Source organism: Rhinolophus hipposideros, assembly GCF_964194185.1.
Source record: "Rhinolophus hipposideros genome assembly, chromosome: 1".
Taxonomy (NCBI): domain Eukaryota; kingdom Metazoa; phylum Chordata; class Mammalia; order Chiroptera; family Rhinolophidae; genus Rhinolophus; species Rhinolophus hipposideros.
In genome coordinates this window covers 4704867-4725941 of record NC_138047.1, presented here as the reverse complement: position 1 = coordinate 4725941, position 21075 = coordinate 4704867, and the positions used below count along the sequence as shown (strand labels likewise).

The following is a 21075-nucleotide window of genomic DNA, read 5'->3' as shown; positions in this document are numbered from 1 at the left end:
AATCAGGGGAGACCCCAGTTTTACTTAGGTCTTGTTCTGCACAGGAGAGGCAGCATATTTACTGTGTTTAGCGTCTTTAATTTTATAAATGCACCTGTGCATGCTGCCAAATGTGCTTCCTTGAGTTAAGAATAGACTTTTCATTCTAACATGAACTGACAAGACTGTGTTTCAATGTTAGTTGTAGAAGCAGAAAATCTTGGTCTGAGAGAATGGCAGGAAAGGTCCCAATCCTGTTTCAGGTCTCAGGCAGAAAGATAAAGGTTAACGCCCACTAGGTAAAGATCCAAGGGGGGCATGTTTACTTGAAGTTTGAAAACATAAAACTCAAACAAACAAAAAGAACTCCAGGGAGATATATTTGTGAATTTGGCAGTCATTTGATTCTCCTATTTTGGTTTTGAACAACGATCAGTTCTCCTCTTTTCCTTTATTAAAAAGATGATTTATACATCATGGTGGACGTCTATCAAGTTTGCCAGCTGCAGGTCCATTCTCCCCCCTTCTAGTAACAGCTTCTCAGTGTTCATCAGTCGCCTATATTTGGGTAGCACTCTGACAAAGGATGACAGTGCAGTAGGTGCGAGCAGGGCTCTGGAGTCAGGCTGCTTGGCTCTGTTCACTCATGCTGTGTGACAAGGGGTGTGGGACTTACCCTTTCCAAATCTTGGTCTACTCCTCTATACAATGGGAATAATAATATTACCTACTTTATAGAATTGATGTGAGGATTAATAAATAAATACTGTAAAGCACTTAGAACAAGGCCTGATGCATAATACGAACTCAGTAAGTGTTAGCTATTATTTTAAAGTTCTTATATGAAAATTTAACTTCCTTAGGGAATTTGTAAGCATATCTTCTATCATTGACTAGGGCTATAGAAGTCTGTAACAGCCTGATCTATTTTTTTGTCCTAATACATGTGACTTGATTTTTCTTTTTCTCCTGAGAAAATCCAAGGACTGTTTCTTTGCAGATAAATTTTTACTAGGATGTGTCTTCATCACGATCATCTATATATTTTCTGGTACATGATGTGCCCCTTCAGTCAGTAGATTTAAGTCTTCATTTCTGGAATGTTTTCTTGTGTGACATCTTCAAATATTTTTTGTTCCATTATTTCAGTCTCTTCAGAAGGGATTTATGAATATAGGTAACCCCCGCGTAACACAGTTGTTCGGTTCCTTAAAAATGCCGTGTTATGCGAATCAGTGTTATACGAAACAAAGAACTAGTACAAAAAAGGGGGTTAGGTTCCAAAATTAAAAAAAAATACTATTACATTTTTATAATTAAGAGAAATATCTTTATTAAAGCAATTTTCACCAAAAGTATAACATATTAATGTGTATTAAATAATGTTTTCTTCATCATCACTACTAAGCACCATTAAATGAGGACATTTTCTTTTTGACAAGGTGTCTTCATCTTCTGAACTTAATACTCCATGAACAAAATGGATTTAAAATTCTAATAAATTTAAAAATTTTGCAGTCAAATCTGATACGACATCCACACGCAAATGAAAAATTTCAAATGATGTATCTTTTGCTCTTAAAAGCTTTTATTACGTTCTGTGTTATTCGGGGATTTCCCTAATTTCAAAAGAGATATCTTTTGCTCTTAAAAGCTCTTACTATGCTCCGTGTTGTTTGGGGATTTCTCCAATTCTCAAACCGTGTTAGAGTGAAACTGTCCTAGGATGTCGTGATGTACAAGGGTTTTCCCCAATTCTTGAACCGTTTTAGAGTGAAACCGTGTTATAGAAGTGCCGTGTTATACAGGGGTTACCTGTATATTAAACATCCTTTGTGTTTCATATACTTTTCTAGCAAATCTTTGTTCCATTTTATTTTCCCATTACAGTTGTCCCTTGGTATTCACAGGGGACACAAGGGATTGGTTCCAGGCCCTCCCGCGGATACCAATATCCGCAGATGCTCAAGTCCCCTATATGAAATGGTGTTGTACGTACACAATCCTCCTGTGTATTTTAAATCATCTCTAGATTACTTATAATACCTAATAGAGTGCAAACGCTATGTAAATAGTTGTTACATGGTACTGTTTAGGGAATAATGACAAGAAAAAATCCTCTGTACATGTTTAGTTCAGACGCACCATCACAGGCCTAACTAGGTAGTACATGTCAGCAATAGCATATAATTTTTTTTCAAATATTTTCCGTAGGAGGTTGGTTGAATCTGAGAATGCGGAATCCATGGAAACGAGGGCCAAGTGTACTTTTGATTTGTCCTCTGTATCCCTTAAAAGGGTTTCAGCTTATTTCCTTGTGCCATTTCTCTGTAGTCTTTATACCTGTGGTTGTTCTGTTTCCTGCTTCTTTCCTGAGCTCCCCCAGATCATGTTTTAATACCTTTTGTGGTCTTGCCCTGTGTTTCCTGAGCAAATGCGTCTTTGCAAGTTCTTGCTTTATACAAGTTTTTGTTTTTGTTTTGGAAATTATATATTTGAACATGAATTTTACCCATTCTGTAGCGAATTTTTTTCTTGTGTTGATTCTCCACTGCCATTTGCTTTTCCTATTTCTTCACACCTTTTATTTTAATTGTTGGAATTTTGGAAAGGTTTTGTGCTTGTTCCACCTTGACTTTTCATCATGTGAATTAGATGAGTTCTTCCATGAAGAGCTATTAGAGAGTGGGCCTTAGACACTTTTCCAGGTTAACTGGAATGTTCCTTGGATCATGGTCAGGTTCTTTATGACATAGGTTTGTGACTGAAGGTTCTTTTAGTCTTTATCTCTTCGAATAGAGATCTGACACAGCAATGTTGAGTGCCTCTTCTAAACCTTGCCTCCCCCACACCTGCGTTTTACAAAGGTGGTAGTTCTGTGTGATTCCTCATTCGGCTATGTTTTTCTTGTTGTAATGTACACTGTCAGTTACTTACGTTAATCATCAGTATGTGGGGAATATGATCAAGTAACTCTATTTTAACTCTTTCTAAGAACTAAGCACACAATTTAAGATGCCTGAAATTTTGTAGCCTTTGCATGAAGAGGCTTCGAACATTAAAGTGTTTCAAACAATCCATTTGATGGGGGACGTGATGCCCAACTTTTAATAAGGAAATGTTTTTCCCTGTAATATTTCTTACTGAATTTTAAACAATTTGTCATGTAGGATGTATCTATTTGAGGTCATTTAAAGTATTTTTGATTAATATATTTTTGGACCAAAGCATTCTTAAACTTTTCTGGAAAAGTTTCTCATCACATGAAAAACCCCCGCAATGATTTGTAAGTTCTAAAAATCATCAAGTTTACATATCATTCTTCTTCCTACGATCTGTGTTTTACAGGCTCAGGTAGGTAGAGTGTCCTATATGTAAACTTGGTGACAAACCTGGGACTCGAGTCTAGTTTTTCAGATTTCTAGTTCTTCCTACTACCCCAGCTTGCTTTCCTAACTTGTCACTTTAGGTATTAAAGGCGGAATAGAGTAATTTAGAAATTTTCAAATTTAATCACTACATTTGCTTTAGATAGTATTAATTTCCCCCACACCATCTGCTCAGTTCTGAACCTGGACCACACCAACCTGATCTTTGGCAGGAGGGCTGGTTGGTGAAGAGCTTGATGGGCATAGAATTAGTAATGCTTTCATGATGAGCTGTTAAAGGCATGCCTTCTTTGGGGCCTTTAATGACAATTTTAAGGGCTTTAAGGAAATAGAAATAGAAAGATTTAGGACTTAACCTTTAGTCATCCAGCATACCTACCAGAGCTTTCTGGGATGGAATTGTTGGCTGATGATAATAACTGATTGACAGTGAAGTTGGAGTGGAACGAAGGAACCTGTTTGCAGCCATCATCTGATCCCCTAGAAAAACATGCCAGGCTGAAGGAAATGGTCAGTTACTGGAGAAGAGTCCAAGCCAGGGCCCCGAAGTAAACAGAATTAGGTACTTTACAGGCTAAGGTTGAACCATTCTCAGGGAACGGTGCGTTTTGTTTTCTATTGCAATTTCCAGGGTCAAGATCTCTTATTTTACATGCCGTCTCTTGAGGGAGAAATGACCATATAAAGGCACACTAAATCTGTCTTTGGCCTTCTCACTTCCTTCTTTGGGCCACAGGACCCATTCTTCTCAACTCCCCATTAAACATTCGAGTCTTTTCTTCAGGACTTAGTCCAGCTGAGGACAATTTGATAATGCTGAATGAACATCATTACTTTGGAAAAGAAAGAAAACTTCCTACCATAGCATTTCCACCAGTACAACAAATACCGAATAGCTGTCCTAAGTCAATTTCATTTTTATCCATTCAACACACATTCATCGATCAGCTATTACGTTTAAGTCACCCTGCTGGTGCTGGAAATACAGTGGAAATACAAAAGTCAACATGTCTCTTGCCCTCATGGACCTTACTGCTTGCTAGGTGAAGTCGTGGCCACAGAGCCATATGCTTTGTCTTCCCTTGTGCTGCTCCTGCAAAACTGCCTCTCTTTGCTAGGGAGGAAGAAGAGATAGAGCATCAGCACGTCTTTAGTTCCGGGGACAAAATTGTTTTCATGAGCTCTGGAGGCTGATCCTTAGGCAAGGAGCAAAGAGGAAATAGGGAAGAAAGAACTGAATAAAAAGGAGAATGAGTGGGGAGAAGGGAAGGAGAAAAACACACAATATGCTTGTGGTGGGGCATGGGAGGATGCTGACTGGGATCTCAGTTGCGCCTGGTCCCTACTTTTCCTACCTACCCTTTGACCCAAACAAAAGATATAGTTCTCCAAATATATTTTGTATTGAGGGGAATGTTGTATACCTTGGATTTAGGTGATGTGTCCCAACTTTGAGAGAGGTTCCTTAGTAATCCATCTTGGAATTTGGGTTCGTCAATTCAGTGTGTGTTTTTAACAGCCAAGTAATCCCCTATTTGCTTTCCTCAGCGGGGAGAGCCTTAAGCTAAAAGCCTCTGAAAGACAAACCAGCAGGGGGTTATGGAGGGATGGGGCTGCCAGGTTACCTTCTGACCTCCTGAGGCTGGTGAGGAGGATGAGGGACCAGTGCGGGGTCCAGACTGCTTCAGGGGGAGACCAGTCAGCCTGCATCCAGGCTGTAAGAACCAGGCAGAAGGTGCTGGATGAAGTTTCCCTTTCAGGGAGATTTTTTTTTTTTCCTTTTACAGTGAAATTGGAACAGTCCTGGGAAAATGGGACAGGTGTCTCTAATCAAGAGTCAGGGCTGTTTACCCAGCTCAGCCTAGGAGCTGTAAGAGAGTGATAATCTTGATCCAGGGAAAACTATAATTTTCCGGAACAAGAGATAGTCCTTGCAGGTTGGGGCCGGGGATCCGCACGCACGTGGGTCGCCCTCTGACAGATGGACACGGAGGAGGGTAAGCAGTCAAAGTACACCTCTGAGAATGAGGTCAGAGGGGACTCTGGGTTCCTTTCCCCAGACTGTAGCAAACGATGTTTGAAGGCACATGCCCTGCCACCTGGGTACCCTACTAAGCCGGGTGGGGCTAAGGAGGGTGTGGATGAGGCAGATGTTCACTTTCCACTAAGTCTCTGGGTTTGCGAGGCCAGAGTGGCCAGAGGAGGGGGCGGAGGAAGAGAGAGGGAGAGGGGGAGGGGGGAAGGGGAAAGGGGAGAGGGAGGGGAGGGGGAAAGGGAGGGGAGGAGAGAGGGGAGAGAGGGGGAGAGGGGGAGAGGGAGGGAGAGAGAGAGAGAGAGAGAGAGAGAGAGAGAGAGAGGGACAGAGAGAGAGAGAGACCAGGAGGGGCCAAGCAGGAGCGAAGGCCGGCCCAGATTCGCTGACCGCTCCAGCCCCGGGCCGGGGCAATCCCAGGGGCGCGCGGAACCCGCGCCTGGCCAACCCCGAATCCACCCACCGCCCCACAGCCAAATAACCCTGGGCGTTTTGCTTCTAACGAGAAAACGAGGCAGCGCCCGGCGCGTCCTGCGCGTCCCCGGCCTGAGGCTCCCAGGCTTTCTCGTCGCCACGAGGCCCCCTCCCTTCGGCCACAATAGGGCGCCAGCGCCGGTTTGGTGCAATGCGAATCAGCTCCCGCGGCTGAGTCGGGAGGACTGGCAGGTTCGGGGAGCGCCGGCCACCGCACGGAGTCGACGCCCACCTCCGCCGGTATCCCGGTCCCCGCCTCCGGTCGCCATAACAACCGGCCCCCGCCCTCCGGGCCGAGCCGCGCGGCTTCGCCCGGGCTGGTGCCGGGGGTGCTCCCGGAGGGCGCCCCGCATCCCGGCGGCCAGGCGCCGCCGCCCCCACTCCGCCCGTGGCCGCCGGGAGCGACGCAGAGGCGCCCCCTCCCGCCGCCGCGCGGGAAAGCCCTCGCGCCGCGGAGACTTGACTTTGCAGAATTAATAAAGCACTTGGGGCTGGGCTCCTCCCGCGCGTGCCCAGCGCCCCGCACCTGCCCGGGTCCCCACACCTGCCCTCTCTCGGGCTCCAGGGCGCGAGCGGCGGCCAGGAGCCTGGCTGGGCGGTTGACGCCGCCGCCTCCGAGCCGGGGGCGCAGGACATCCCCGAAGGCGGCAGCGCCCGGGAGGCGGGAGGCGGGGCGGGCGGGGAGCCTGCGGGAGGAGGGGGAGGGGGAGGGGGAGGGGGAGGGCACAGGCGGGCGGCGGGGAGGCGCAGAAGGGAGGCAAGAAAGTAGCAGAAAGTGAGGCTGGCAGCCGGCTGCGAAGGAGCCGGGCGAGCAGCAGCGGCGGCAGGAAGTCTGTGCCCGAGAAGAGCAGAAATAAGAGCCAGGGAGGGACCGCGGCGGCGGCGAGAGTGAAAGAGGAAACTGCAGAAGAGGAAGCTGCGCCGCAGCACCGCGTCCCCGCGCCTCCCGCCGAGCATCCCCACGCCGCCCGCCCCCGCCCTCCGAGACCCTCAGCGCCCCTGCCACGGGGCGCCCCCTCCTCAGCGCGCCCGCCCCTGCCCCACGCGCGCGGCCACGCCGCCTCGCCGCCCTCGTCTGCCATGGCCCGGGAGAACGGCGAGAGCAGCTCCTCCTGGAAAAAGCAGGCGGAGGACATCAAGAAAATTTTCGAGTTCAAGGAGACCCTTGGCACGTAAGTGGGGATCGGGGAGAAGAGGGTGGAAGGGGCTGCGCCGCGGTGCTTGGGCGGTCCCGCTGCCAACGACGCCGCCTCGGCAGGAGCCGGCTGGTCGCCGCGTCCTCACGGTGGGTTCTCTGCTCTGCGGAACCCCCGCGCGCCCAAACGCGTGGGTGTGCGCCCCTGGGCGCGGGTGGGTACCGCTCCCGGGCGGGTGGGATCTGGGCTTTGGGAGGACAGTCCCCGCCGGCGAGAGACTTTCCACTTCCCCTGACACCGCCGCCCTCTCGACTTCTGTCTCCCTGCGCGTGACCCGGGGCCGAGATGGTGGATTTTCTGCCTACTGGCTGTGCGCGTTACTCACCGTGTGTAGGGGCGCACCGCGTGGACGAGAGATGTGGTCACGAGAAAATCGAGCTTCGGTCATTCCCATTTTTGCCCTTCCATCACCTATTCTCACGGAATTAACATCTGCACGTCCTAGGTGTAGGCAAGACTTTGGATGGCCGCGCGATTGTGGAAGGGAAGAATTTCGCAGTGTGCAGGGTCACGTGGGGATAGAGCCTCACCTGAACGTCTGTCCATTTCACGGAGCCTCAGCCGCACACGCCAGAGTGCGTGTCTCCCGGGGAGGGTCTGTGAGTGTCGCCGTCCCGGCGGCTTCTCTCCAGCGCTGTGTTTAGTCCGATGCTGACAGCTGCGTCTCAGGAAACCAGAAATAATCGGAAGGCGATGGCATAGATGCTGCAAGCGTGCGCCACTCCGCTCAGCGGCGGTTCCCTTTCTGTCCCTGAGTTGCTTTTGTTTGTTTTGTTTTGGGGCGCCTGAGAATAGGTGGGGAGGCTGATAGTGAAAGAGAAGCAGGCACTGCTGAATGAATCTGAAGTTCAAGTTATTTTCTCCCCCCATGTGATCAATGTCAGTTGTTGATCAGTATCTGTCAGTATATATATATTCACGCACCTGCTACAGGAACTGGACGTTTCGCAGGGGTTCATGGAGGTGTTGATTAGGCTGAGGAGAGAGAGGAGGTGTATCCTAGGTTAAAAGAGTATGTTCTTCTTTCCTTCCTCTTTTCCCTTTTACTTGTTTTTCTGGTTGGTTTGCTTTACCAGAACCATATTTTTAAACCCAGATTGTCTTCTGCACCACACTCAGGGTCCACTGCAGTTCTTTGGGTCGTTTTTCCTCACCCCCACTCCCATGTCTGCAGCAGCTTTCCTTCCCAGAGTGAATCTGTGAAGGTAGCCTTCCCAGCTTTGCTTCTCATGCACAGGAAAGCACACTTGCAGAGGTGGAGAATAGGGTCTCCCAGCTGTGGTGCGTTGCTTCACGGTGGGCACCTGTGGGTCTACGCTTTTTATCTCTATTGCAATGAAAACAGAAAAGACTTAGCCTTTTCATAAAGAGGGCTTGGGGGCTGCCTCTCAGCATGGCTAGTGAAGGGGTGAATTTTAGTGAAAAGTTTCGAAAATTGCCATTGAGGTATGTTCGGGTTTGGGATTGTGGCTGATGCAGCACCTAGCAGTGTGCCCTTGCCTGTGGTCCCTACACTGAAGATGTGGCTGTGGGTGAGGGGACGGAGTAAGTCCCATCTTGCTTGGCGGTGTGTCCCCACTGGGCCCCTCTACTTGTCCCTCTGCCTGCAGCCTCCAGGCAGACCGATGCAGTGGCCCCTTACGGTGTCCTGCTCCTGGGGAGAGCCCCACAGCCGCACCTCTGCAGTGGCAGCCTGCTGAGGCTCAGTGAGCTGTGGCTTCACTGAGTAGCTCCTGCTGTCGCAGGCGCTGCGTGGGGATGACTGCGGTGCTTTCCACCTCTGGGAAAGATGGGATTTGCCTCCTGGAGCCAGAGAGACTGTGGAGCTCTTTGCAGAACAACCTTGGACTCTAGCCACGTTCTTTGTGAACTTGGGTAGAGGTCTCTGTTGGGGGCCCAATGCTCTGCCCTAGAAAGAATTCTTTGCAAAGAAGCTTCCCGCCGTGGTCCTGTAGTGCTGGCAGGTGTTCTAGAAGAATGAAACACAAGCAATAAAATGATCAAAATGTTTTTACTCAATGACATAATGATAATAGTAATTGTAGGTGACTTTATTAAATGAATACTAAGTAGCAGGCATCATTCTAAGTGCTTACATGTATTTACTCACTTTACTTTCATAATAACCTCATGAGGTAGGTACTTACCATTCTCCCCAATTGGTAGATGGGAAAACTGAGGCAACAGAGAGTAAGTGACCTGCCAAACATGAGCTAGTTCTTAAGTGGTGGAGCCGATATTGCATTTAGGCAGAACAACTCGTGATTATCTGTATGGGGTTGAGCCACTTTGTGGATTATGTCATGACATATTTAATAACAATGTGACTTAGCTTTAGACTTGCAAAGCTAATCTGAATATTAATGTAAAGAGAACATAATTATGGAGTAACCTGTTATCTAAATCTGTAACATTTCAAAGCTTTAGGGTCATCAACATTCTTTTGTCTCCTGGGACTTTCCAGAGGTGGTCTGAAATTCAGGATGCCTGTTCACCCTGGGCCATGCCCAGCAGCCTTGGCCTGAGTCTCAATAGAGGAGGTGTCTTCCGGTCTTACCAGTATGGATATTGAGTGTGGGTTCTTGTTTGTAATGAAAACTGGTGTAAGTCAAAGTCATCAACGATTATGATTGGTATTCACTTCCAACGTGCTCTGCAGATCACTTTGTCACACCTTCACTATATGTCTTTAACATCCTAAGGCAAGAAAGCCCAGCCAGGAGCCAGACCATCAGCTTGCAGTGCTAAAACGTAAAAAAAAAAAAAAAAAAAAAAAAAAAAAAAAAAAAAAGAGAGAAAAAAAGAAAAAAGAAAACAAAGTATCGGAAAGGCCTGATGAACCCCGGGCCAAACTTTGTCATTTGATACTTGGCTGCCTGACCCAGGTGCCTTTCCTTGCAGAGCAGAACACTTACTGTTGAAGCTAAAGGGTCTGGCCATTTAGTCTGTGCGATCAAAGGGACCTTGCTGGAGGGTGGGGCCAGGAGAGTGAAGGCTGGCCTCAGAGGGTGGGAAAGAGGCTGAGGAAGCAAAGGACAGCTAGGGAAAGGAAGACTCTGTAGTTTGGGCCTGGGTGAGCTGACAATCTAAGTCAGCCCTCAGGACCAGCCTCTCCCCCTGGGGCCTGCAGTGGGGCTCCTTTGACAGGGAAACCTGGAGCCTAACCTTACTTTCCACTAAGGTAGTAAGACTTAATTGCTGTTTATTAATCAGTGACATGTTTTCAGATCCTTGGCACACTGTGAGAGCAGATAAATATTGTGTAACAGCAGATTAGGAGCAGTAAACATTTTTGTCCACGTATTTGCCGAGGCTTCTCAGGCAGTCTCTACTGTAGGTATCTTTCAATGACTTCTGAAACATGAAAATGAAAATATGCCATTTGGAGACATGTGTGGATGGGCAGAAAGCTTTGGCGTGGCGTCCAGGTGTACCCCAGACTCATGGAAGTTGCTTCTGTAATTTCCATGCCATGAAAGGCATCTAAATGGAGAAGGCCTTCATGCTTACTACACGATGCAGACGGATTCTCCCAGTAGCAGTCATTTCCCCTGGAGTATAAGAACCGGCATGTCCTAGAAAACAGACCTTCCTCTCTGCAGGGTATGAACACACGCTTTTCTTACAGACTGAACATTGTATGTGGAAGTAATTGCTGTCTGTAAGGGGCTGGAGGATACGAGCCTGGCTTCCAGGTCTGGTTCGGCCATGAATCGGGTCTGTGGCCTATAGGTTGATTGGTCATTGGTCCGGCTTCCTTATCTCTAAAATCACGGGTACCGGGAAGACGAGATCGTTTTCAAGTGCCCTGACAATGGTGAGATTTTATGGCTCGCCTTTCCCTGTGTCGACAGGTGCAGCTGACTGCTGTCTGGAGGGACAGTTTTATGCCCAGCTCGTGGCAAAGGAAAACAGCTCAGGACAGGATGTCAGCTTAATGTCAACAGCACAGTCCGCTCTCTTTTTCATTAAATGAGTGTCTATTGGGTGTTGCTTTAGGAAGGAGAGAAATACAAGTTTCTGTGGGGCAAACACTGACTTTTCCCCCTGGTATCACGCTTATGTTCCTTATGCTGACATTGTTCATTCTGTACACCTGTTGAGGATACAGAAGATTGATGTATCTGAAGGCCCAGGTGGAAAACAGGTTCAGTTGTTCTTTTCTTGTGGGTGTTTATGGAGCGGGGAGAAGGGCACTGCAAAGCTACTTGAGTTGGTTTGTGTATTTGACTGGCTGATTCAATAGTATTCACCTTGGGACTACTCAGAATTTTAGAGTCTGGGAGAAGCATTTGAAAGAATATCACCGAGAGGGTAATAGGGGTGGGAAGTCCTCACGTTTCTAGCCAGGAGTACCCCAGCTGCAATACTTGTCAGAAGCTTGCATTTCTCAGTCTTCTTTATTTGAAGCAATATCAATTCAGCCTCTGATACATTTAGAAATATCTATTGCATACCTGTTATATTCTAGGCACTGGATGGCTGGTGGGGGATAGATTGTGAGCAAACAGATAAAAATGCCTATTCTCCTGAAGCTTACATTCTGCTGAGATGCCCGAAAAAAAAAATGAAAAAGTAAAATGTGGAGTGTGTTATATTGTGTATGTGATAGGGAGAAAAATAAAGCAGGGAAATAAGTTTTTTTGGAGTGGGAGTGATTGTAGCTCGAGGCAGGCTAGCCAGGGATGGCCTCACTGAGAAGCTGATAATTTGAATAAAGATATGGTGGATCCATGGGGTTAGCTGAAGGAAGAATGTTTTAGTCCGAGGGGACAGCAGGGGCTGAGGGCCTGAGGGTTTCCATCATGGCTTTGGTTGCTGTGTTGAGGGACTGGCGGGCTCAAGGGCAGAAGCAGGGAGAGATGATGATGGGTTCGAGCTGGTGAGTTAGATCCAGTTGGATTTTGGATCTACAGTGGTACTTCGGTTTTTGAACATAATCCATTCCAGAAGCTGTTCGAGTTCTGAAACGTTCAAAAACCGAGGTGTGGTTTCCCCATAGAAAGTAATGCAAAATGGATTAATCTGTTTTAGATCTTTAAAATCAACCCCTAAAACTGCAAATTTAGCATGAATTTTACTATTTAATGATACCATACATCCATAAAATTTATGATGTTCGTAAACTGAAATGTTCGTCAACAGAGATGTTCGAAAACCGAGGTACCATTGTATTTGGAATGAGAGCCGATGGGAATTTCTGGTGGATTGGATATGGACTGTGAGATTCTCCAAGGGTTTGGGGTCGCAGGAACAGTGCCATTGGTGGTTTGGGTCAGTTTTTCCAAGGATTTTCTGAGCACCTATCCCTGGGAAGCTTTTTGGAACAACTTAGAGGGTAAGTTCACACCCTTTGAGCTTCTGGGCTCCCCTCGTGAGGGACTCCCATATTCTAAGGTGTATTTCCTTCCTTCCAAGGGCTTGTATCTGGAAAAGGCTTTTGAAATATTTCCTCTTCTGTCACGGAGGGAAAGTTGTGATAGGCTGGATATTTTTCAGCAGCTGGAGAAACTGCTTCACTTTCCATGAAAATGCTTGGTTTTGCCTTTAGAATTACCCATTTAGGTCACTTTGTGGGTGGGCCCAGACCTATAATTCTCCCACTTGCTTGGGGAACTTACAGCCCAAAAATACTGTGAAAAATAATAAACACGAGAACATTTGCTACTCCTTTCTTTGACAGCGTGTTTTGTATTGGAGAGGAAAAGCCAAAAGTTCTCATTGACTGAAAGATAACAAAATCTAGTTATACATTAGTGGGGTGGGATTTGGGAAATCTTTGGCTAGAGCTTGTCCCCAGAAGGTCTGATGAGGACTGTGTCTAACATAGAAATTTCTGGTTCAAATTTGGTAACTGAATGGACAGTAATCAGGTTTGGCAGGTGGACCTGTGTGTTCTCTCAGGGCAAGATTTTAGGGGTTAACTTGTTGAGTTTTTCTTTGGCTGGGTCTCCATAAATCCCTTAAATCTTTCCTTTCCCCAGATAAATCTTCTTAAATCCCCTCCAATCTTTCTCCTCCTCTCTTCTCTGGGAGATCTTAGGTTTTCGTCTAGCAGGGGATTGTCACATCATTGGTCAACTTGCACCCACAGTGGCACACCCCAGGACCCCAACCCTCCAATCCTTACCAGATTCCACAGGAGTCATCAGGGAGCAAACAGCCCCTAGGGTACACATTTCTTTAACTGAAGAAGGAATTGCTGATGGGTGGCCAGCATGAAGCCTGCTGCCTTAGTTAGTTGACCCATGTTTCTTTTCTGATTCAAGATGGTCAATCTAGTGCATACTGTATGTGGTGAAAACAGGAGGACATGTGGACTCTGGAGCGATGTCACCATGATCTTCTTTCTCAGTTCGTGTTGGTTACGCCCCCTTGGCTTACTATGGTGCAGGAGATCAGTCACTTTCTCCTTGGGCTAATGTTCTATTAGATCCCATTGGACTTTAAAAAAAATGTTCATTATGCAGTGTATGGGTTATTCAGGCTCCAACAAGACCCAGGGTAATCTTCAAATGGACGCCACAGGCCAAGTTCATTCTGTGGCAGACCAAGTTTGTTCCCATCCCCAGTGATCAGCTGTGTGTCTTATGCTGTTTTTCTGAGTATTTCAGCAGGATTCAGAAACAGAGAGATTCTGTGTTGAATAAACCAAATCTTGAGGAGAAGGCTTTAAGACAGCATATTGACTGAGGCTAGGTTAGGGAGGCATTGAGAGGCAATGAATAGAAATCACAGAAAGTGGGCCGGCCCGGTGGCTCAGGCGGTTAGAGCTCCATGCTCCTAATGTCAAAGGCTTCTGGCTCGATTCCCACATGGGGCAGTGGGCTCTCAATCACAAGGTTGATGGTTCGACTCCTCGACTCCTGCAAGGGATGGTGGGCTCCGCTCCCTGCAACTAGCAACGGCAACTGGACCTGGAGCTGAGCTGCGCCCTCCACAACTACGATTGAAAGCACAACAACTTGACTTGGAAAAAATCCTGGAAGAACACACTGTTTCCCTTCCCTAATAATCTTAAAAAAAAAAAAAAAATTCACAGAAAGGTAATTCCAGCATGGCCATTCATACAGGTTCCTTAATCTTTCTGAGTTAAAGTTGAGGTGGAAGTGCTGTCTTACGGGCTTCTTGTAAGGATGCAGTGATGTATATGAGGTGCCTGGGACATAATTGGGATTGAGCAAACAGTGACCGTCATCAGCTCTGGTTGCCCTCAGCCGCTGTGTTTGAAGCTGACTACCGACGGGTAGTCAGGCCCAGTACTGTGGGGAAGAACACGTCAGTATCTGTTGGAAATTGATTTTGGAAGCTCTTGTTGCAAGTATGCAGAATGATGCATATTTAACCTCTCCAAAACCTGAGGTGCAAAACCATCCCAGATCATCAGTCGGCCAGGGAGGGACAATTGCTGGGCATTCCCTGTAGCATAGTGGCGAGCAGCTGAGAATGTAGGCTCCAAGGCCAAGAGGATGTGGGTGCAAATCCTCGGTCCCCTGCTTCCTAGCTATATGGTTTGAGGCAAGTTATTTGGCCATTCTCAGCGTCACGTCCTCATCTGTAAGACAGGCTAAGACTGGTAGCTTACCTGAGGGTTGCAGTGAAAATGAAATGAGGGTGCATGGAAATGAGGGCGCGTGGAAGTGCAGTGCATGGCCCATGGATACGTCCTCCATAAATGCTAGTTCTCGCTCATTAGTCCCTGCGGTGCTGCAACACTGCTCCTCAGAGGCCATTTGCACAGATTTGGATGGTCCATTGAGCCACTCAACATTTGCTCCCTGCAGGAGGCTGTCCGGTTCATACAGTGCCAGCAGTAACCAAGGGACTCAGCCTGAGACATCCTCCAGGCCAGCTCGTGTGGTGGAGTAACTTAGTTTGCTATGTATCCCAGGCTCATTCTTTCCTCCAGTTATCCATCAGCTTTGTCTTCTGCACCCCGAGCTGGTGTGTGTGTGTGTGTGTGTGTGTGTGTGTGTGTTTTAACCTGTCCCTACCTACATCAGCCTGTGCAACACTCTTTTCTAACTGCATTTTCTGTCTTCTCAAATGGCACATAGGTCTTGGTACAACTGTGGCCTTCCTTCTGCTTCAGCATGCTTTTTCTCACACAAGCAATTCCCGGAGGATTGCTCCAGAGTTTCTGCTTTGTTTCTTACTGAAAACAGTGTTTTGATTTGAGAACTTAGGCAACTTTTTTTTAAACAATATCTTTACATCGTGGAGTTTTGTAGTTTACAATCTAGATGTACTGAATGTCTTTTAATATTAGAGGATTTAAAAATGGCAGTGTGTCACCTGAAACTAATATAATAAGAAATAAATACAAAAACAAAAATGGCCACAGGTGTATGCATATACCATATGAACACATGTAACTGTTTATTTGTCAACATCTTTATAGGGGATGGTGGATGGGGTGTCAGAAAAGATCTCAAAAGGTTAATTTCCCAGGTCCCAGGATGAACTGCTGTCCAAGTTGGGAGCTTTCCCTCATCTTGACCTGTCTATTCATTTTAGGCCTTTTGGTGGGCAAGCAAGGTCAGGGGTCACAACTTATTGGGACCTCTATGATGGGGTGAGCCGGGTACGAAGAGGCTTCCGAAATGAAAGTTGTCGACATTACACTGCTGGTTGAGAGGACCTCTCTGTCTTTCATGACCACAATATACATCCCTGAAATTGCTTTTCCACCGGCTGGATTTGGTGGTGTAAGTGGAACCCTAAAAGTATCATATTAAATCAAATCTCAGACAGTCCCTGATTTTCAGGTGACACTCCTTCCTGTCTCCTACACAATTCTGTCCTCTCCCACTAAGACCCACAGTGTTTTGAAGACAAAACAAAAGCTTTGCAGCTTTAGAAAATTTGTGGGTGGAGGGAAGAGAAGCTGAGCCGCGGGGAGGTCTGGTGGAGTGATGGAGGTGGCAGATACCCTAGGCAGGGCCAGTGTCCCCTTACCCCGGGTGTCTTCCCATTATGGGCTGATACTTCTTTAACCTTGATAAAACTGACTGCTTGAAATATACCTTACAACATTGGAAGATAGAAATAACTTGAAATAGGTTGAAGGAATAGTTATTTACAATGTAAGGGATTTTAAAGAAAAGTACATTGTCTCCAGCATGTAGCTGAAAAGAATTAGCATTTGAATGATAGACAGGAGGGAAAATAGGTAATTCTGGCCTTGCGACTTCCGGGAATCAAGGAGGCTTAAAGGGGTTGCAAACTGGAAGCTGAGGGTCGAGTGAGGCAGGCTGGGGAGAGGACCTCAGGCATCACAAAACTGGGTCCTGCTGGCCTGGGCCCTGGAAATGGAGGACATTGTGGTGCTGTCTCTGCGATCGCTCCCTCCTCTGCCTCCTCCCTAGCACAGGCCCTGCTCCCAGGACCAGCCCGGGATGTTAACACTGGCATTCAGCCATAGCCAGATTTCAAGGCCTGAGTAGGGTCTTGGCTACCATGAAAACTTTCACTTCTCTAAGAAAATATGCCTCTAACACCACCACCACCACCAACATGCTTGAAATGAACTTACAGCAGACCTTGTGTCAACGTTGGGGACAGCCTGTTTCTGGCAATAACGTACAAGAATGATACTCCTTGGTCAGTGAAACTGGAGTTTGTGGTTCTAGTAATGATTAAAAAACAATGTTGGCTTTTAGTGGTGCTTTTTTGGCTCCTTTGACAACTGGGATATAATAATAAGACCTCATTTGTGTGTGTGTCTGTGTGTGTTTAAATCGTGGTAAAAAATACATAACATAAAACTTACTATTGTAACCATTTTTCCGTTTTTAAGTGTACAGTTTCGTGGTTATTAACTACATTGTTGTGTAAGCATCACCTCCATCTGTCTCCAGAACTTTCCATCTTCCGACTGAAACTCCATACCCATTAAACACTAACTCCCCATTCTCCCTACCCCCAACCACAGGCACCCACCAACCCACTTTCTGCCTCTAGGAATTTGACTTATCCAGGAACCCCTCGTATGTAGACTCCTACAGTATTTGCCTTTTTGTGTCTGGCTTATTTGACCTCGCATAGTGTCCTCAAGGTTTATCCACAAAGTAGCAGGTGGCAGCATTGCCTTCCATTGTATGGATGGACCACAAGGTGTTTACCCATCATCTGTCCGTGGATACTGGGTCGCTTCCACCTTTTGGCTCTTGTGAATACTGCTGCCACACACACGGGTGTACACAATCTCATCGAGTCTCTGCTTCTGCTTTCAGTTCTTTTGGGTTATACGCAGAAGTGGAATTTCTGGATCATAGGTAATTCTAGGCTTATTTTATGCGGTGCCACCATACTATTTTCCACAACTGTGTGGTGTTTTGCAGCTTGTGAAATGTTTTTATATACGTGCATGATTCCTTCTGAGTCTGAGAACAGCTCTGTGAGTGGGCAGCTATCATTGTCCTTATTTTACAGATAAGAAAATGGGGGTTCAGGGAGGTTAAATGACTCAGGTGAAAGATTGCTAAGTGGCAGGTGGAGATGGAAGAGTCTTCGGGCTCCTAATTTGGTGCTCCTTCTGCCACGCCATCCTGCTACATGCTGGTTAATGGAGTCACTGGAAATAGAGAATACTGATGGATTAAAAAACCCTAAAAACCCATCTGTGAATGTGTTATGGTGTGGTAAGGAGACCAGCTCTATAAATCCTCCTGCCTGCAAGAATTTCAAGCAGCCTATGGTTTAACAACCTACTGCAAAATTCTTGAGTGAAGCTTTGAGTGGGTATAAGGTGACACGTGCACACCTGTGGAGGAAGCAGAGTCAGGCGAGCTGAGTTTAGTCCCAGCTCTGTCATTTAGAAACTGTGGAATCTTGGTCTTATCTTCTTTACCTCTTAATTACCTTGTTTGTTCAATGGGCATAATTATACCTGCTTACATTACAGACCTGTTTTAAGTCTTAAATGAGATAACTATGTGTAGTAAGGTCCTATACAAATCGAAGGTATTATTGTGTTATGAAGATTATAGCTTTAAAGGCATTCCTTTCTCATAAATGTTAGTATCATGCACTCTTTGAAACCTGGCTCTCATCCTTGGGGCAGGGTTCCCGTAGAAGCATCAACGCAAACCCCAACATTTCATAGTATATTATTCTGGCTCTATGCAGGTGTGTTGTTTTCCTTCTCGGTGTTTAAGTGATTGGTACCTGAAGAAACCCTTTTATAAAAGCAATGTGTCTTCTTACTGGAGGATTTGAAAAATGTGGAATTGTATAAGGAAGACAATAAGAATCGCTTAGCTGGCTGGCTGGCTGCTGGGTAACAGCCCCTCTAGGGGGACAGGGAAAATCTCAGGAGAGGTCCCAGAGGTCACCTGAGGGGACCTGTGAGAGTAGGGTGGGGCTGTAGTTATGAACTAATTGGTGTGAAGGTATTTCAGTACTTTACCACCTGATTTCATTGAACAGCTGTGTGTGGGTTGTAGACGTAGGGCTAGTGGCCTCTGTGGAGGGCCCTATCTGACTTTCTCCAGGGTGTCAGTATTTTACCTTACCTTGGTGGTGGTGACGATGGCATTGCTGGGATAATTGTCACGCTCACCATCTCTCCTGTCATTACCACCTCTAAACATGCACACTCAGCAGTGGGACAGAACCTGGTGCCAACAGGAGACGCTGCTCAGCTGATTTCCAGTGGGCTAATTATACATGTGGGAAGAAGGAGGTAAAAAATATTGATATCCAGATGGGGCTGATTCTCCTGATTGGGGCAAGACATAGGAACTTAGCTTCTCAGTCACTTCATGACATAATGTAAATATTGTTTCCCATGGACTGAATGTTTGTGTGTCCCCAAAATTCATATGCTGAAGCCCTAACCCCCAAGGTGATGGTAATTGGAGATAGGGCCTCTGGGAGGTGATGAGGTCCTGAGGGTGGAGCCCTCATGAGGATGAAGCCCTTATAAAAGGGACCCCACAGAGCTCCCTTGCCTCTTCCACCCTGTGAGACACAGTGAGAAGATGGCCCTCTACGAAGCAGGAGGGGATCCTTACCAGACACTAAATCTGCCAGGACCTTGACCTTGGACTTCCCAGCCTCTAGAACTACTGTGTTTCCCCGAAAATAAGACCTAGCCGGACAATTAACTCTAATGCATCTTTTGGAGCAAAAATTAATATAAGACCCAGTATTATATTATATTTATATATTATATATTATATTATATTATATTTATTATATTATATTATAATATATAAGACCCGGTCTTATAGTAAAATAAGACTAGGTCTTACATTAATTTTTGCTCCAAAAGATGCATTAGAGCTGATGGTTCGGCTAGGTCTTATTGTTGGGGAAACACAGTATGAGAGATATCTGTTGTTTAAAAGCCACCCAGTCTATAGTACTCGGTTATGGCAGCTGGAACAGGCTAAACACGTATAGGCGCAGTCCTATCTTCTGCCAGACTGCTCACCTGAAACCTTCAAGCTAATCTCTCTTCAGAACACAGTGTTCACAATCAACTAACTCATTCTTGGGATTAGGAGGTGAAGTCTTTCTACCTCACGAGGAGATTGGATGGCCAGCTCCCTCATCTTGTGGGCCATTAAACCGAGGTGCTTTGAGATTAAGTACTGTCATGGGGGAGACCCTGCTCGCTGTGCCATTTGTCTTGCAAGGCGTCCGGTGGGGTCTCTGGTCCTGCTCGCCACATAAGAACGCAGGATATGGCTAGGTCAAAATGGAACACCCACGGAGCCATAGGGAGGGGAGTCATACCACTATAGTCTCACTGGAGGCAGGAGCCACACGACCTACAACCTGCTGTCCGCTTCTCTACCTGCCAACCAACTGACTGACCAACCCACGCAGCCACGGCAGTTATACCAGTGGCTAATTGGCTAATTGGTTACAGCTGACGGTCAATTAGCTGCAGCTGATGGCCATCGACTACCCAAGTCAGCACCTTTCCACGTGAGGCCGAGAGCCTGGAAACTGCTCTCTGGGACTCTGTCCCCACAACTGGCCTGCCCGAGGTTCCACAGTTGCCCTTGGCTGGCTCAGCTCCCAGGCTGGGTCCTACTGAGGGCATGGACGTGGCAGCCTCGAATCTTCCGGACCAGTAACTAGTGGCCACTGCTTGCTTACCCTGTCCGAGGCTATTCCTGGTGGCCTCCTGTCTTGCAGAAATTCTTGGATGTCTGTCTCCTAGGTGTAACCTCATCCTGGGGTTGTGGGAATGGGGTTGTGGGCCATGAAGATTCAGGGACCTCCCGAAGGCTTGTTTAACTCTGAAGGTTATAAGCTGGGTGTCCTTCAGAAACTCTCCAGGAAGTTGGAGTTTTGGGGCTGCTGTGTAGGCTCCCAGCATGGCTGGGGGGCTATTGTCTATACAGACCCCACCCCTGTGGAAAATTCCTGGGTTCACTGAGCATGAGTAAACGGGGCCCCTCTTGACAAGACTGGAATGCCCCACAGGAATGAGGAACTTGAACTGCTCCCAGTGCTAGAAATCTTGAGTGGGTTTGTCTGGTCACAGCCGTCTGGAGGTGTGCCTTCATTTATTCCCCTCAGGCAGGCTTCAGATTAGACTTCTGAGAATTGTGAAACAGAATCCACGTTTTGTTTCCTTTTCTATAAAAAATTGAAAGGATTGTATAGATTGAGAATCTCCTCTGCGCCAGGCACTAAGGAAACGTTGGTTTAAAAAAAAAAAAAAAGAGGGGTTCCTGTCCCTAGGGAACATTCTGGGCAGAGAGACAAATAAATATGTAATTACAATTCAGTGTGATAGTGCTGCCATCAGGGTACATGATATGGAAGCTGAGAAGAGGGGCTCCTCACCAGAATTGGTCCAGGGACTGTGAACTGGGCTGCTGCGTAAGAAAGTCCTAGAAGTCAGAAATGAAACAGGGCATTCCTCAGTATTTAATGAGCTCTCCCTGTGTGCCACAGAGAACGCTGGCTTCTAAAAGACCAAGGAATATATAGTTTTAATAATAATAATAGCAAATATTTATTGAGCATTTACCAGGTACTA

The 21075-nt window shown here is 46.7% G+C and overlaps 1 protein-coding gene across 3 annotated transcripts in view; it reads left to right on the top strand.

Annotated features, from left to right (window-relative positions):
- Positions 1–6585: 6585 nt before the first annotated feature.
- Positions 6586–21075, top strand: part of CAMK1D (calcium/calmodulin dependent protein kinase ID) — a 425678-nt gene continuing 411188 nt past the window's right edge. For all 3 annotated transcript variants that reach the window (XM_081055871.1, XM_081055868.1, XM_081055869.1), the window contains exon 1: positions 6586–7046. In XM_081055871.1, coding sequence (XP_080911997.1) covers positions 6955–7046 — 92 coding nt within the window. In that variant the 5' untranslated portion in view covers positions 6586–6954. The remainder of the gene's footprint in view (positions 7047–21075) is intronic.